Source organism: Marmota marmota, unplaced genomic scaffold (genome assembly GCF_001458135.2).
Source record: "Marmota marmota marmota unplaced genomic scaffold, marMar, whole genome shotgun sequence".
NCBI classification, from domain to species: domain Eukaryota; kingdom Metazoa; phylum Chordata; class Mammalia; order Rodentia; family Sciuridae; genus Marmota; species Marmota marmota.
This window is the reverse complement of record NW_026000020.1, coordinates 5,258,478-5,275,902: the sequence shown is the minus strand read 5'-3', so window position 1 is coordinate 5,275,902 and position 17,425 is coordinate 5,258,478. Positions and strand designations below refer to the sequence as shown.

Here is a 17,425-nt window from a genome sequence, read left to right as displayed (position 1 = left end):
GGGGAAGATTTCAAAAAATTGATCATCAAAATGTTCAATAAACTAAAAGAAGATCTAACGAATGATTTAAGAGAGAAAATACAAGAGATGAAAAACCATTTCAACAAAGAGAAATGCTGAAAAGAAACCAATCAGGACTCCTGAAAACAAAAGACAAATAATCGAATTAAAAATTCACTTGAAAGCATCACCAAAAATTAGGTTGTGTAGAAAATAGAACTTCAGTGCTTGATACAGAACCTTAGGCCCTAAAGATAGAATACATAAATTTGAGTACACAGAATACACTAAAAGAAAAAATTAGAGCATGATCAGAACATACAAGAACTCTGGGATAACATCAAGAGACAGAAATTGAGGGTCACTGGGATAAAAGAGAACATAGAGATACAAGCTAAGACACTAAGAATATTTTCAATGAGATAGTCACAGAAAAGTTTCCCAATATCAGAAAAGAGTTAGACATCCACATGCAGGAGGCATACAGGACCCCACAGAGGCCCAACCAGATGAGAAGATATATCATAATCAAAATTCCTGACATAGAAAATAAGGAAAGAATAATAAAAGCTGTAAAAGAGAAATATCAGATCATATTTAGAGGCAAACCAATAAGGCTCACTCCTGACTGCTGAGAGCCACGGCAGAGTCTGTATGGCCCGTGGCATTTTGCCAATAGTATTGATTGACAGGCGAGGCATTACTATCCGCCTCTGCCGCTACTTTTGAGTTCTCGCACTATTTTGGAGTTCTCCTGGGGATTTCCGGGGATTCCCCGAGAGTTCCCATTGGTTGGGGAAGTGCAGGAGGAGGGATTTCCGGGAGAGATATTTCCGGCTGGGGGTTCCTGGACAAGCCACGAGGCATTCGGGAGAATTCCCCAGGAGGGTGTGTGAGGTTTTTTCTTGCCATTCAAAAATAAAGTTTGTTCCTGCTTCAGTGGCTCGTGATTTGTGCCCGGCCAGACAGCGGCACCTGACTTCTCAGACAACAAAAGCAAAGAGAGCCCGGAATGAGAGATTCCAAGTTCTAAAAGAAAACAATTGCCAACCAAGATTGCTATACCCAGCAAATATCTCCTTCTTATTCAATATGAATATAAAAACTTTCATGACAAGGATGAACTAAAAGAATTTATGACAACAAAGCCAGCACCACAACAATTTCTCAAAGATAAACTGCAAACAGAGGAACCCAAAAACAAATGCCAAAACTCCCAAATAGATGATCTATAGAAGACTAGTAATCTAAAGGAAAAATAAAGACAGAATTAAACACACAAAAAAATCAAAATGTCAGTAAACCATAAACACATATCCATAATAACACTGAATTTAAATGGTTCCAATTCCTCAATTAAAAGATGTAGATTAGCAGAATGGATCAAAAAACAAGACCCAACTATGTACTGTCTGCAAGATACTCATCTCATAGGTAAAGACACACACAGGCTGGAGGAAAAAGAATGGAGAAAAAAATTCCGTACAAATGGAGTCTGTAAACAAGCTGAAGTAGCTATTCTTATATCTAACAAAGTTGATTTCAAGCAAAAATTAATCAGAAGAGACAAAGAAGGTCATTATATCCTAGTAAAGGGAACAATCCAACAAGAAGATATAGAGATAGTAAATATATATGCCCCAAATATCAGCACCTTAAAAATATCCCTTGGGGCTGGGGATGTGGCTCAAGCGGTAGCACACTCGCCTGGCATGCGTGAGGCACTGGGTTTGATCCTCAGCACCACATATAAATAAAAAAAGATGTTGTGTCCACCTAAATATTAAAAAAATTTCTCTCTCTCATATATATATATATATATATATATATATATATATATATATATATTCCTTGACATTAAATCCCAGATAGACCCCAATAACCATAATACTGGGTGACTTCAACATACCGGTATCCCCAGTGGACAGGTCATCAAAGCATAAAATCAATAAAGATATATACAACCTAAATAATATTGTAAATCAAATTGACCTAATAGATATGTGCAGAATATTTCACTGCAAAACAACAAAATTTACCTCCTTTTTAGCAGCTAATGGAGTCTTACCCAAAATAGACCGTATTCTAGGTCACAATGTTCGTCTTAGCAAATAAAAAAATAGAATCCCATGCATCCTATCAGACTATAAAGGAATGAAACTAGAAATCAACAGCAAGAAAAATAATAGAAACCACATAAATACATGGAGATTAAATAATATTGTTTTAAATAAAGAATGGCTCAAAGAAGAAATAAGAGAAATCAAGAAATTGTTAAAAAGAACTGAAAACAATCATACAACATATCAAAATCTCTGCGACAGTATGAAAGCAATACTAACAGGAATATTTAGAGCATTAAATGCTTACATCAAAAATATAGAGAGATTCCAAATAAATAAACTTATGCTCCACCTCAAAGAAAAACAAACTAAAGTCCAAAACAATAGAAGACAGAAAATAGGGCTGGAGTTGTGGCTCAGCAGTAGAGCACTTGCCTTGCACATGCTAGGCCCTGAGTTCAATCCTCAGCACCATATATAAATTAATAAAATAAAAATATTATGTCCAACTAAAAAATAAATATTAAAAAATACAGAAAATAATAAAATCATGTTATATACATATATAAATTTACCAAAGGGAATATCTCCTTTATGTATAGGTAGAAAATGCCAACCAAAACTAAATGAATAAAGGTGTGAAAGGAAGATCAGTAGAGGAGAGAGAAAAGGGGGAGGGAGAGGGAAGGAAGGGAGAGGTGGAATGGGGATTGAAATCCAATTCCTTGTGTGTATAATTATGGCAAAGGGAACCCAGATATTATGTATAAATATAATGTTCTAATTAGAAAAAAAACTTAATTGACCTAAAATAAGGCAAAATAGAAAGAACAAAGAAAACCAGATGAAGCCCAGAGGGGGGAAATGGCAAAATTATAAATACAAATATAAAATTTAAAAATACATAAAGCTTTGAAAAGAAAATATCTTCTTAACCTTGGGATAAACAAAAATGTATTAGACATGCTTTAAAAACCCATTGGAAAAAAACATAATTTGCATTTCATCAAAATGAAATACTTCTGGTCATTAAAATATATCAGAAAAAAATGAATAGGGGTATCATGGGCAGGGAGAAAATATTTGTAAAACAACAACACAATCTGAAACAAACTTGTATCCATCACATTTAAAGAATTCCTAGGAACCAATAAGTGAAAATCAAACAGTTTCCCTCTTCCAAAATTGGGCAATTAATTTGATCATACATATTCAAAAGAAAATATAACAGTGGCCAATACTGATATGACACATGAAAAATAATCTAGTCATAAGAAAATATCAAACAAACCCAAATGAGAAATTATCTGTAAGATAATAATCCTCTGCTGTCAGAATCATGTCAAGGTCAAGGGGGAAAGTCAAGAGACCATTCCAGAGTAGAGGCAACATGCACTTCAGGACTCCTGAATGAGGAACTGCTACAAAGGCCATTATTTGGATAAATGACAAAGGTTGAATATGAACTGTGAATTCAACAGCAACATGTCAATTTAAAATTTTCCAACTTTGATGATTATAACTATGGTACTTAAAAGTATGTTTTTGTCCTTAGGAAATGTACATGTGATTTCTCTAGCTCACTGTCAAATGGTCTAAAAAAATAAAATGATGTGAGCATACAGGCAAATAAACATTCAGAGAAACAAAGAACACATGGGGCAAAATGAGGAAAATTGGAGAATCTGGCCAAAGGTTATATGGAGAATCCCTGATACTATGTGAGTTTTCTGTAGTTTTGGTTTCATATCAAATACAAGGTTATTAAAAAAAAACAATACTTAGAAAAGAGGAGAGGCAGGAATTTCAAGATGGCAATGGAAGGAGCTTGGTGAAACCACCCCAAATGAAAGGAAAGCCTGACTCAGAGACAGGACGCACCATTGAAACTGCCCATGGGAGGGCAGAGGCGTAACTAGCAGACAAAGCCTCCAAACCAGCACCAAGTGTGCTCCAAAAAATATGGAAAGTCAAAAGAAGGCATGATCACAATGGCTCACTAAAGAGAGGATATGACTAAGAGGGTAGAGACTGAAAATGAACAAGCTGAAAATTCTGGAGTTGAAAAATTCCATAATGAAAAGGAAAAATAATTCCTGGGGGTTCCCTAGGAGGCAGAATAAAGAACTATCAAATTTGAAAACAGATCAACAAAAAATATGCAATCTTTCTTTATTTACTTTTATTTTTAAAAATTTGTTCTTATTAGGTATACATGACGGTAGAGTGCATTTTTGCAATCTTAAGAGAAAATAAATGAACAGAGACATTTGGGACATCGTTAAGTATACTGATATTCAAAATGAGAGTTTGGGAAGGAAAGAAAAGACTTCCTGGAGAAAATATTTGAGGATAATGGTTAAAAATTTCTCAAATCTGATGAAAAACAATAATCTACACACCTAACAAACTTAACAATGTCCACGTAAAATAAATGCGAAGAGATCTGCACCAGGAACATCGTCGTCTAAATGCAAAAGCCAATGACAAGGAGAAAAACTTGAAAGCAGCAAGAGGAAGAAGACATACCATGTGCATGGGCATCACATTGACAGCTAACTTCCCATCAGAAATAATGGAAGGCAGAAGGCAGTGGAATGTTGTATTTAAGGACACAAAAGGAAATACTGTCACCCAAGAATCCTACATCCAACAAAGCTGTCTCTCAATAAAAGTAATTTTGTGGGAAGTTATTAAAGAAAATACCATTGACTATTTATTCTCTTTTTAAAATTGATATGAAAGGCAACTGCGTAAGACAATATTCAGAAATTGCAATATTGGGACTACAACATATAGAAAAGTAATATATTTCACAATCACAACAAAAAGGGGGAGTTAGGAATGGAACTGATGTACTGTGAATTTTTTAAAACTTCGTATTTTTCTGATAGCTTCACATCCCTCCCCACAGATAGCCTGTGAATATCCAGCCCAGGTGACCAAGTGCACCAGTGTGGTAAGACTGGTCCCTGAAACAAGTTCTCCTTCTTGCCATCCCCTGACTGTGACTTTGTGACATTCAGATAGACCAGTAAAACAGCCTCATGCCTCTTGCTTGTGTACTCCACCCTGGCCCCAAATAAAGGCCCCCGGGGCCACACCCCCTCTCAACTCTGACATGCTCCCTAAGAGTTTTCCCAATGACCTAGTGCATAATGTGGCATGCCATGACCCTTTTTCTAGGGCCTGGAGTGCAATAAATCAATCCTAAATTGATTCTAATATGTTCAGATGTAGATTGTAAGGCCTGGATCAACCACTAAAAAAATAACTGAAGAAAATACAGGCAAAAGTGGATAAGGAAATAAAACACATGCTAGACAATAAATACTTATGACAGAGGGAGGTGGTAAATAAGAGAAGGACAAGTGTTTGTAAAGTACATAGAAGACAAAAAGCAAAATAGTACTGGTAAGTCTAAACATATCAATAATGACACTAAGTGTAGATGGACTAATCACTCACAAGGGAAAGACTGTCAGACTCAACAAAACACCAGGATGCAAGTATATACTGTCTACAAGAGACTCAATTCAGTTTCACAGATGCAAACATGTTAAAAGTAAAATAAGGGAAAATGTTGTTTCTCACAAGCAGCAACCCCCCAAAAAGAGTAGCTATATTAATGACAGACAAAGTAAACTTAGAGTAAAAAATTTTATTAAAGATAAAGTGGGACAGTTTGTAATGATAAGATGATCAATCCATCAGGAATATATAACACTTATAAACACACACATACCCGTAATAGCAAAGCCCTAAAACTTCCTGATACAAAAACTGATAGAAATGAAGTTGGAAATAGAAAAGTCAACAGTAATAGTTGAAGACTTCAGTTGATCTTTCTTTCAATATTTGATAGAACAAATAGGCAGATGTTTAACAAGGATATAAAGGACTTAAAGAATAGCATAAACTAACCAGACCTAACAGGAATCTACAGAGCACCCTGCATAAATAACAGAGCACAGCCCACAGAAAGATTCTCCAGGATATACCACGATCCGCCATAAAACAAGCTGAAATAGGTTTAGAAGGGTTTAAATCAAAGGAAATATGTTTGCTGACAACAACTGGATGAAATTAAAAATAAACAAGAGAAAGTAATTTGGGAAAACCATAACTATATGGATGTTAAACAACACCCTGAAATAATCAATGGAATGGCTACATTAATATCAGAAGAAAATTATTTTAGGAGAGCACTGTTACTAGAGATAAACAGATTCATTTTATAAGAGGAAGATGCATTTATTATAAATACATATACCACCTAAAAACAGAGCCCCAAATACCTGAAACAAGAACTGGTAAAACAAAGAGACCCGATTCAACAATAATCATTGGAACTCCAATAGTTGAGGTTCACTTTCAGTAATGATTAGAGCAAATAAGCAGAAACCTGACAATGATACAAAAGCCAAATAGTATTGTTGGTTTGAGTTGTCTCTCATCATTCTGTAAGTTTGGACCCAGAATAATCAAAACAATCTTGAAAAATAAGAAAAAAGTAAAGTACTCACACTCTCCATTTGATTACCACAAAGTAGAATAATAAGACTGTGTTGCTGCCAATTTAAAAAAATGATTACATAAAAACATTTTTTTGAAGAAAGGCTGCATCATACTGATAAACAGACAGACCTACAGATTAACAGAACAGAAATCACAGTCCAGAAATAAATGCATACTATTACAGGTAGGTGACTCTCAACAGACATGCCAAGGCAATTCCAGAGGGGAAAGAACAGATTTTTTTTCCAACAGATCATGCTGGGACACATGGACATCAAACTGCCAAAAACAATCTATACTCCTGCCTCACATGGCTACCTCAAAATGGATCACAGAACTAAATCAAAAAACTCTTGAGAAGAAAATAAGAGTAAGTCTATGATCTTAGATTAGGCAATAATTCCTCAGACATGATACTCGGCACACTAAAAGGGAAGATAGATAAGTTTTGACTTCATCAAAATTATAAGCTTTTGTTTCCAAGGACTATCTAGAAAGTGTAAGACAACTCACACATACCGGGAGAGAAATATTTGCCAATCATGTATCCGGTAAGGGAGTAATATCCAGAGTTTATAAAAATTCTTATGACTCAACAACAATAAAGACACCCTATTTAAAAAACTGACAAAGGATTTGTCATTTGCCTTTGTACAAAGGCAAGATGCATGGCTAATAAGTTGCTCAACACCATCAGTCACTAGGAAGTTGGAAATCAAAACCACAGGGAGATACTACTACTTCACTTACTAGAATGGCTATAATTAAGACAGGGGCAGTAACAAATGTTTGAAAGACTGTGAAGAAAGTGGAACCATCATTCAATGCTAGTGGAAATGTAAATGTTGTAGCCACCAGGGAGAAGTCTGGCAGTTCCTCAGAATGTTAAACATAAAATTGCCATATGGCCCAGCAATTTTACTCCTAGGGATCTACCAAAGGGAAATAAAAACATATGTCCATGGAGGAATCTGGGAAGATGGTAGAGTGAAGAGCACCAGGAACCAGTTTCCCCAAATAGACAACAATTGCACCGGGAGAATCTGTCTGATGTCACTGTTTGAAACTCTGGAGTGTCTATTGAAGACCTGAAACTTCCAGGGGAAGGTTCAGCAGGTAATTTACAGCTAATTTTTGCCAACCGCAGCACAGTCCTATCTACCCAGGCTCCAAGTTCCCAGCCCCAGGGCAGGCAACCAGGTAAGTGTTCCAGGAGCAGCTTGAACCCAGCTTGCAAGAGCCAGATGGGCAAAAAGAGACCCTGTTCTTCAGATATTGGGAATCTGGGCTCTAATTGCTGCTTCTGATCCCAAAGGTGCAAAGAAGTAGGGACCACTATTGTTGGACTCCTCCCAACTGTTGCAAGACCCTTCCATGTCCAAAGGGGTTACCGGGGATTTTATGGGCTAGTAACATGCTCCAAACCCTTTGCATTTCTCTTTGCCCCTCTGGAAAGCCATACATTAAAGAATGGCCATTCAAAGGCACCCACGTATCAGCAAAAATTAGTAAGTCATGGTCCATGCCCAGGGGAAGGCAGAGACGCAGAACAGACCTGAAAATGCTTTAATTTTATACCTTAGACCCATCATCATCAGACAAAGAGCCCACAACCATCAATCAAACAAGCAAAACAAATAACAACAAAATCACCCCACGTCGGCAAACCCTGGGGAAGGGAAAGAAACTGAGTTCCAAAGTTACCACCTTATTAGGCTAAAATAGTCCTGCTTTCTACAAGAACAACAACAAAAAATCACAATGGATACAAAGGAATAAGAAAGCATGGCCCATTCAAAGAAAAATAAATCCATAGAAACTGTTTTTTGAAAAAGACCTGATGGCAGATAAACTAGACGAAGACTTTAAAACAACCATCTCAAAGCTGCTTGTAAAACTGAAGTAAGACAGATAGAAAGTCAAGAAAATGATGTATCAACAAAGTTGAAATATCAATAGAGAGAGAGGAATGCTAAACAAGAGAGCTAAAAGAAATTCTGGAGATGAAATATACAATGAATGGAATGAGAAATTCCCTAGAGGGATTCTCAGGCAGAGTTGAGCAGGCCAAATAATCAGCAAACTTGAAAACAGCACAATGAAAATTATTGAGCCTAAGGGACAGAAAGAAAATGTGGAAGAAAAGTGAGCAGAAGATAAGGGCCCTGTGGAACACCATCACCTGCTTGGAGGGAATTTTGGGAGAACAGAAAAAGGGGTAGAGAATATTTGAGGTGATAATGGCTGAACACTTCCCAAATGTGAGGAAAGACGTAAATGAAATCCAAGTAAGATGAACACAAACCCACACCAGGACACATGACAATCAAATTATTCAAAGACAAAGGAAGAACCTTGCAAACAGCAAGAGAGAAATGGTTTGTGATAAAACAAGGGATCCTCAATAACACTGTCAGCAGGAGTCTCATCAGAAATTTGGGAAGCCAGGAGGCAGTAGGCTCAAAATAATTAAAGAAAAAAACAACACTGACCAAGAAACTTATATCTGGCAAAACTGTTCTTCAACAGTGAGGGAGAAATAAAGATATCACTGGATGAACCAAAGCTGAGAGAGTTTATTACTAGTAGAGCTGTTCTGAAAGAAACGCTAAAGGTTTCTGCAGGATGGAGTGAAAGGGCACCAGACATATGAACCTGAAGTCATATGAAGAAGTAAGATCTCAATAAAAGTAAATCCATGGGAGTTATAAAAGCTAGTGTTTTCTATACCAGTGGTTTGTAACTCCACCTTTTGTTTTCTAATGACTTAAGAGACCATGACTTAAAAAAAAAAAAAAAGCAATTGCCATTCTAAAAACTAGTATTATTGTAACTGATTTATATCTACATATTTTGTGCTCTACATTATTTAGGATAAAAATACATTTTTAGAAATTATTTAATTTATACTTTGGGAGCATATAGTATATAAAGATACAATTTTGTGGTATCAACAAGTAACAAGGAGCAAGGAAAGAAATATAAAGGAGCAGAGTTTCTGTATGTGACTGAAGGTACGCTGATATAAATCCAAATGAGAGTGCTATAATCAGAATGTCAAATGTAATCCCCATGGTAACAAAGAAAATAGCTATAGAATATTCACAAAAGGAAAGGAGAAAGGACTTGAAACGTTTTACTACCAAAAAAAATCAACTGCGTGTGTGTGCGCGCACACACACACACACACACACACACACATACACACACACATCAGTAATGTGTGAAATAATGAGGGATTATAAAAAGCTAAAAGGCATTTATGAAACAAATATCAAAGTGACAGAAGCAAACTCCTGCTTATTAGTCTTAAGAGATTTCTTAGAGACTTCTGACATATGCTACAGCATGAACCACCCTGAGGGACAACACACTCACTGAAATAAACCAGTCACAAAAAGACAGACACTGTACCATTCCGCTTTTATGAGGCACTGAAAGTCCTCAAAATCAGTCAGAAAAGTGGAAAGTGGCAACCGGGGACTCTGGGGAGAAGGGATTGGAGAGATATTTTTTTTAAATGGGTACAGTTTCCATTTTGCAAGATGAAAAATGTTCTAGACATGGAAGGGTGGTCACGCCTGCACAATGACCTAAATGTAGCTAATACCACCGAACTATATACTTAAAAAATGGTTAAGATGATAAATTTTAGGTTACGTGTATTTTCCCATAATAAAAAAAGGAAAAATGTGCACACAAAAACTTGTATGGCAATGTTTACAGCAGCATTATTTACAAAATAACCCCAAATGGAAATAACACAAATGTCCATCTATGGATGGATATATAAAAAATGTGTTCTATACATACAATGGAATATTACTCAACAATAAAAAGGAATAAAGTACTGATACATGCTACAATCTGAACGAGCCTTGAACACATTATGAAAAGTGAAAGAAGCCAGTCACAAGACTATATGATACTATTTATATGAAATGTCCAGAACAGGTGAACCAACAGAAACATAGTAGATTAAAGGTAGCCTAGAGTTGGGGAGTGTGGTGCTGGGAGAAGGTATGGGGTGGGTGGGACATGACTATTATGGGCATAAGGTTTCCTTCTGGGGAAATGAAAATGTACTAAAATTAGATTGTGTTCAATAGTCAAACTAGAACCAGCCTAGGTGTCCATCCATGGATAAATGAATGAAAGAAAATGTGATATATGTACACAATGGAGTTTTATTCAGCCATAAAGAAAAATGAAATTATGTCATTTGTGGAAAATTGATGGAACTTGAGAACATCCTGTTAAATAAAATAAGCCAAACTTAGAAGGTCAAGGATCATACACTATCTCATATATGGAAGCTAGAGAGGAAAAAAGGAAAATAAAGGTGAAGGCAATTTCATAAAAATCAAAGGGAGATCAGCAGAACAGAGGAAAGGGACCAGGAGGAGGGAGGAAGGGAGAGAAAACAGAAGTACTGGGAATTATGTTGGATAAATCATATATATATATATATATAGTGTACAAATATATAAAAACAAACCCCACCATTATTTATAATTATAATGCACCAATAAAAACACGGAAAAAAGAAAGGAGAGAAATCACAGACTCCCTTTAAATGAGAAACCCAACATAGCTACAGAGAATACAGTTGGAAAAATAGAATTTTCAAATTGACATGAAATCGATGATTTTACAAAAATACAAATAATCAAATACAAATAACCAAAATAACTAGAAAAATATAAATACCCAAAATTGACTCCAAAAAACCCCAGAAATTATCTAAACAGACTGGAAATCATATAATAAATTGAGCTCTCATCCTACTATCCTTCTTCCCTACCCATGGAAATAAACCAAGACAGTTTTATGGGTGGGAGCCATCAACATGTTATAAGCAAATAAGCCCTTCATTTGTGTAAAAAATATCTCAGATCTTAAAATAAAATGAAGATTGTCTCAACTCAGTCTATAAATCCTTATATCACCATTAGGAAAGGATAGTTTTTTTTTAAAGGAAAAAACAAACAAGAAAACAACAACCACTAAACACCCCAAGACAAATTCAAGATGGTGGGCTAGAGGAGGACTACATTCCTAGATGCTCCATGGCCTGGGATTCAAGCAGTGGGAATACTGCTTCTCAGCACAGTGGGCAAAAGGGATTTCAGTAAAATTTAATATTGGACAGTCAGAGTGTCTTAGAGAGTCAGAAATTTGAGTGCATTGAAAACAAAACAAAAAAACTCCCCCCAAACCAAAAACAAAAAAAAAAAAAACAAAAACTTATTGCTCAGTCCATGTTTAGAAATACACAGACAAAAGTGCTACATCAAAATTTAGTAATATAAATCCAAAAACTTTTTAAAAGAATATTTCTTGATTCAGTCTTATGTTATTGGAGAGTTACTTTAAAAAAAGAAAATGTCCACTATATGTTAAATTGTAACCAGTCCATCCTTGTGAGGTATACAATGATATTTTCAGTGTTTGACATGACAGAAAGAAGTCTGAGACACCTCAGTATAACCCAGTATGCTTGCTACCAAATCTTGTTGTTTTTTATTTTTATGGTGCTGGGGATTGAACCCAGGGCTTTGTGCATGCAAGGCAAGCACTCTACCAACTGAGCTAAATCCCCAACCCCAGAATCATATGTAACATGTAGTTTCACTCACTTGGAGAATGTGCAATTGACATAAAAAAATTAGTTGGTGTTCACAGATGCACAATTAAACCCATTGACCTTATACTTCAAACAGGTGAACTTTTATGGTATATGAATCACACGTCAGCAAAGTTGTTGCGGGGGGGGGGGAGTTTTATCTGGAAAGAAAAAAAAAGGATGATATAAAGGCATATTCCTAGCAAACTCACTAAAACAGATATTACAGGAGGGAGGATATGACACTGGATAGAAACCTGGAGATATAGGTGGGAATGGGGAGCAATATAAAGGTGGGTGGGTCCAGCTATCAGTAAGAAGAGGCGTCAGGCTAGAGGACCTGGGCACCACTAGCAGGAGCACACACCTTAGCCCTGCCCCTGTCCCCCTCATGGCACTCCATCTCCTTCCAGCCAGGGGTCTTTGAGATGCTGACCCCTCTGCTGGAACATGATGTTCCCTGCCCCTCCCCGACACATTAGGGTCTCTTGCAACTGAATGTGATGTGCCTGTCAACTCTGTGTGTGTCTGTGTGACTCTTTGATCAAGTGCCCCTTTACAGATGTATGCCTGCTTACGTCCCCATACATCTAATCAATTTTTCCTTTTCTTGGGGAAAAAGATGAAAATAAATTATGACTTAACTATTGTTCTCCAGTGAGTCACGTCAGGATCTGCCTGTTCCTTTTTTTGGAAAAATAAGTTTCACATTATTGAGGCAAATGGAATGTGTAATGCTCACAAAGTTCCTGTGAGAAATCTCTGTTCAAAAACCATGCCAGCTCACTGTTTAATGGTATTATTATCCTCAACAGCCAAGGGACCTGCTGCTGTACCCACCCCACAGAGAATCTCACCACGATCCACCCTCTCTCCCTCAAGGAGCCAGAGGACCACCTTCCCTGCAAGCAGACACCTAGCCACACGCAGCCCTCCTGTGCCCACCTGTCAGGAAGGACAGGAGGAGACAGGGCTATACGGAAGAAAAGAAAGCAAAGAAATCTCATACACTAAGGGCTGAAACCAGAGAATACTCTAAGGATAAGTGACAAGCTTTAAACAGAACAAGAAGGAAGAGTAAAAGAACTTATTGGCTGCTCAGTTTTAAAGTTTCCTAGTATCTTATAATTAATGTTTTGCTTTGTTTTTCAGTATTGGGGATTGAACCCAGGATGCGTTACCACTGAGCTAAATCCTCAACCCTATTTTATTTTTTACTTTGAGACAGGATCTCACTAAGGTGCAGAGGCTGGCCTTGAACTTGCAATCCTCCTGCCTCAGCTTCCCCAGCCACTGGGATTACAGGCGTGTGCTACGGCACCCATTTAGGTTTATCTTTTTATAAAACACTGAGTCTTGACCTAAAGAAGTGAATCATCCCTTTCTTGCTAAATACGTAAAAAAAATCAAAGATAATCTATGAAAATTGAGACTATGTACCAGCAAAGCACTGCCACGTGGTACGTGCTTAAGACACCCTGTTCTGTGAATGGATGAACCGCAGGCGCTCCTCAGTGACTGGCCAGATGAAAGAATCGCCTCCCGCTAAAGGTGAGATGGCATCAACCTCCCACCTGCAATTCCCGAGTCCACCCAGCCCTCCAGTGCCCCAAGGGCAGACTTCACTAGACCAAGTCACATTTGTTCTCCTGAGTCTTGCCCACATCCCGTTAGACATCACCTACTGAACAGCTGTGCAGAGCTGCAGTCTGATGGGCTTTGCAGACCCCTCAGTTAAAGAGTAAAGGAAAGTGAAAGCAAAGGAGGTCTCTGCTTAGAGGCTTGAGGCTCCCCACTGGCCATGTGCAGGACAGGGACACTGAGGGCATCTAGAGAGAACAAGGAGCAGGCCACAAGCCCCTGGGCTATTTCTTTTGCAAAGTAATACCACCACTTCCTTCCACTCACTCAGCCATCCATCAGCACAGTTTATAAGCATATAAATAGTATCTTATATAAGATAAACTATACTAGTTTCTGAAACTTGCTTATATAACAGTTGATTTAGTGGTATTCAGAGTCCTTATAAATGAACAAAGTAAGTTTCCTAACTAGGAAGGCACGTGGCTTCCAACACGGTGTAAACTCATCTATCTGCACATCTGTCTGTGATCCTGCAGGCACCCAAACCCACACACGCTCTCACACCTGAATGAAACCCACGTCTCAGCAGCAATGCAGGACCGTGTTCACGAGAGCATCCTGTTTTTCACCTATCCAGAGGTGAATGTTTTCATATGAGATTTCAAAAACATTAGTTTAGACATTTTCAGGTTATTAGAGTTTTTAAAAAATCTATTAGACTTTTACAAAACCATTATTTCAAAAATAGCTAAATAGCTAAGTGTCGGAGCGTCAAACTCCACAACCTTATTTTAGAAATTCTATTTGCATAATTCTTGGGGGAAATATAAATTCATTCCAATGCTGGGGAGTATCTTGCAAAGATGCTACTTAACTTGGAACTTTCAATCTCAGGGTGCAAGCTGTACCCAGTGCCGATGGCTAAATACACGCGCAACCAATGGGACCCTAGAGTCCTGGATCCAAGGGACAGTTTTACAAGGGCTGGCTTGTTTTTCATTTTGTAACTTTACTAAGGCAACACACTCCCTTATTTCTGTCCATATATATCAAGATAATTCCTGTTTTATAGATTTTAAAAAAAAGAACAATAAAATTGCTAAAGGAAACAGTAACAATAATGACTTGCTGCACAGGACTTTACCCAGTAAGATGCCCTGTGTTCACAAGGAGTCCTTGAGCTGTTGGGTCTCTTCTCCTATGTAACAAAAGAATAAGTGATGCTTGGGGAGGGACCACCTGCCCCAAGTGTCAAGCATCCCCTCCTGCTGCCCAGAGGTAGGTGGATCCTTCCAAAGATGCAAGATCAATTTTCCAAGACGATCCACCTAACCAAGGGATGGGCAGATGTAACGATCACCAGATGGACAGAGGCTGCGATACTGGGATTTTCCATCTGAGGTAGGAGACATGCGATTTGTTTATTTAAGCTGAGCTAATGAGTTTAAATCAAGCCAGAGCTCTACTCCCCTCTGCACCACCAGGCACAGAATTAAGATGCACCGAGAGCCACACACCTTCCAGGGATAAGGTCACCTATAACAGGGCCAGGTGGCCGTGTGCAGGGGCGCTGGCCTCTGCTGGGCAGGAGCTCCAGCAGGGTGTCACCCACGGCTGGGTCTGTCAGATGGGAACGAGCCCTTGGGTGCTGAGCTTTGAGTAATACTTCCAATGTCCTTTTACTTTGACCTCTGGCTGCCCTCCTTCCATTCAGAGCATATCAATGATGCCTTGCAGATCCAAGGAGCAAGCCAGGAGAGCGAAAGTACAGCGCTCTGTTTACCCAGTCCTCCTGGATCTCTCCCTCTCGCTCCCTCGCAAAGCAAACAAAGGAAATCATTATTTCGCTCCAGAATTCACATAATTCAAGGAGACAGAATAAAGTCCATAAGGAAGGGGGGGGGGGTCACAAACACTCTAGAACCGGAGACAGTGGATGCCAAAGACCTCGGCCCCAAAGAATGAGGGCCACCCAGGCCCTGGCAGTGGCGGCACGGCCTCCCCTCCCCTACAGCCCCAGCCCCCACCTCTTGGCTCACAGGGGGCGCACCTGGGGTCGGGCCTGACGCATTGGTAAAAGGCAGCCATCTTCCTGACGGTGGAGTGAGCCTCTGCCTCTCTCATCCTCCTGAATCTGGCAGCAGGGAGAAGAGCAGGTCTCCCTGTGGTGCTGCCAGGGCCTAGGGCTCTTGGGACACCACCAGACGCTGGGCAGGAGCCCCAGCCCCTGTTTCCCGGGCAGCTCCAGTGGGCCTGGTGGCACCCACAAGCCACAAGGAAGCGGGGCTCCAGCCAATCCCAGCCAGTCTTGAGCCCGGCCCGCCTGCCAGCTCCTTGGGCAGGTGAGCAGGCACCTGTAGTAAAAGCTATCTGAGAAACGCTGGCACTTCCTTCTTCCACTCCAAGCCCTGAGGGCAGGGGTGGGGGTGGCCTGACTCCTCAGGGAGTTGGTCTGGAGTGTCACCTGCTTCCCTGTGACTGGAGTCCCCACTGAATGGCTGAGGACAGAAAACAACCAACTCGGGCTGTGCTTTCCTGACCTCCCCATGGAAGCAGGCAGAGGCCCTGAGAGGCGGGGCGCACTCCCCACCTGGGAAAGGGCAGACCCCACCCGGGGAAGGAGCCAGGTCCACTGCTGGGGAAATCCAGAGCAGATTCTGAGCCAAACACACTCCTCTCCCAATCTCGCACCCATACCACAGGGCGCCTCCTGCCACCACTGACACACACTTGCTTTCTGCGGAGCCAGGGGCCACAGCAAGGGAGGGGCCGTGCTTGTCTCTGCCCCTGCATGCTTGCTAATATTTGTTTCCTGTTTATTTTTTGCCAGGCCCATGATGTCCCCTTGGGTCCTAGAAATGTTTTGTGGATTGCCTTCTTGGGGACATCCAAAGGCTACTTTAGCGGGGCCCCTGCTTATTACGGCTCACTGAGACCCTGATAGGATTTCCAGCCCTCTCCACTGGAGACCACACCTGACAGGTGCACAGGCCACGCCCACCCAAGAGAAATCACCAACTGAGCCTGCCTGGCAGCTCCCCAGCCTCTGCAGGTGACAAAGCCAGGGGCCTGGTGACGTCCTCTCTGATTACCTGCGGCTGCCACTTCAAAATAATAGCTTCCTGCAAGTGAGCAGCAACTCCAGGGACTCAAGTCCATCCCAAGTCTGAGGGCCGCTGTGCCAGTCAGCAGTTGCCAGGCAACATGCACAACAATGACAGAAGGCTCTAGGCAACCAACCTGTGAGATTCTGTAATATTAAAACCCAGGAGCAGGCAGGCGGCACTGGAGACTTCTGGAAATGGTTCCAAAAGAGTCCTAACTTGCTTTTCTGCTTTTCAAAATGCCAACTGTATAGAGAGTTCCAGAGTCGAATGGTTTACAGTTTAAAGAAGAAAGCAGAACGAATATGGTGACAAAGGAAGGTGCTGGGTTCGGAGAGCTCCACAGTGCAGGTGGTTTCTATGCACCTGCCTTCGTAAGCTTATAGAGGAGGCAGAATCTGCAGGCCCACTGCCTCCGCCCTGGCAGGAGAGCTCTGCTGCTAGCCATTCAGACTTGGCCCAGGGAAAGGGACAACAGGCTGGTAGGAGTTCCTGTCTCCTAGGGCAGTTCAGCGGCCCACCCAGCAGAG

General features: G+C 39.9%; 1 protein-coding gene across 1 annotated transcript in view; it reads right to left on the bottom strand.

The window, feature by feature from the left end:
- Positions 1-16,165, bottom strand: part of Cracdl (CRACD like) — a 75,003-nt gene extending 58,838 nt beyond the window's left edge. The window contains 1 exon segment of the mRNA XM_015499693.2: positions 15,842-16,165. Within this exon segment, the coding sequence (XP_015355179.2) occupies positions 15,842-15,915 (74 nt within the window). The 5' untranslated portion in view covers positions 15,916-16,165.
- Between the last annotated feature and the right edge of the window lie 1,260 nt (positions 16,166-17,425).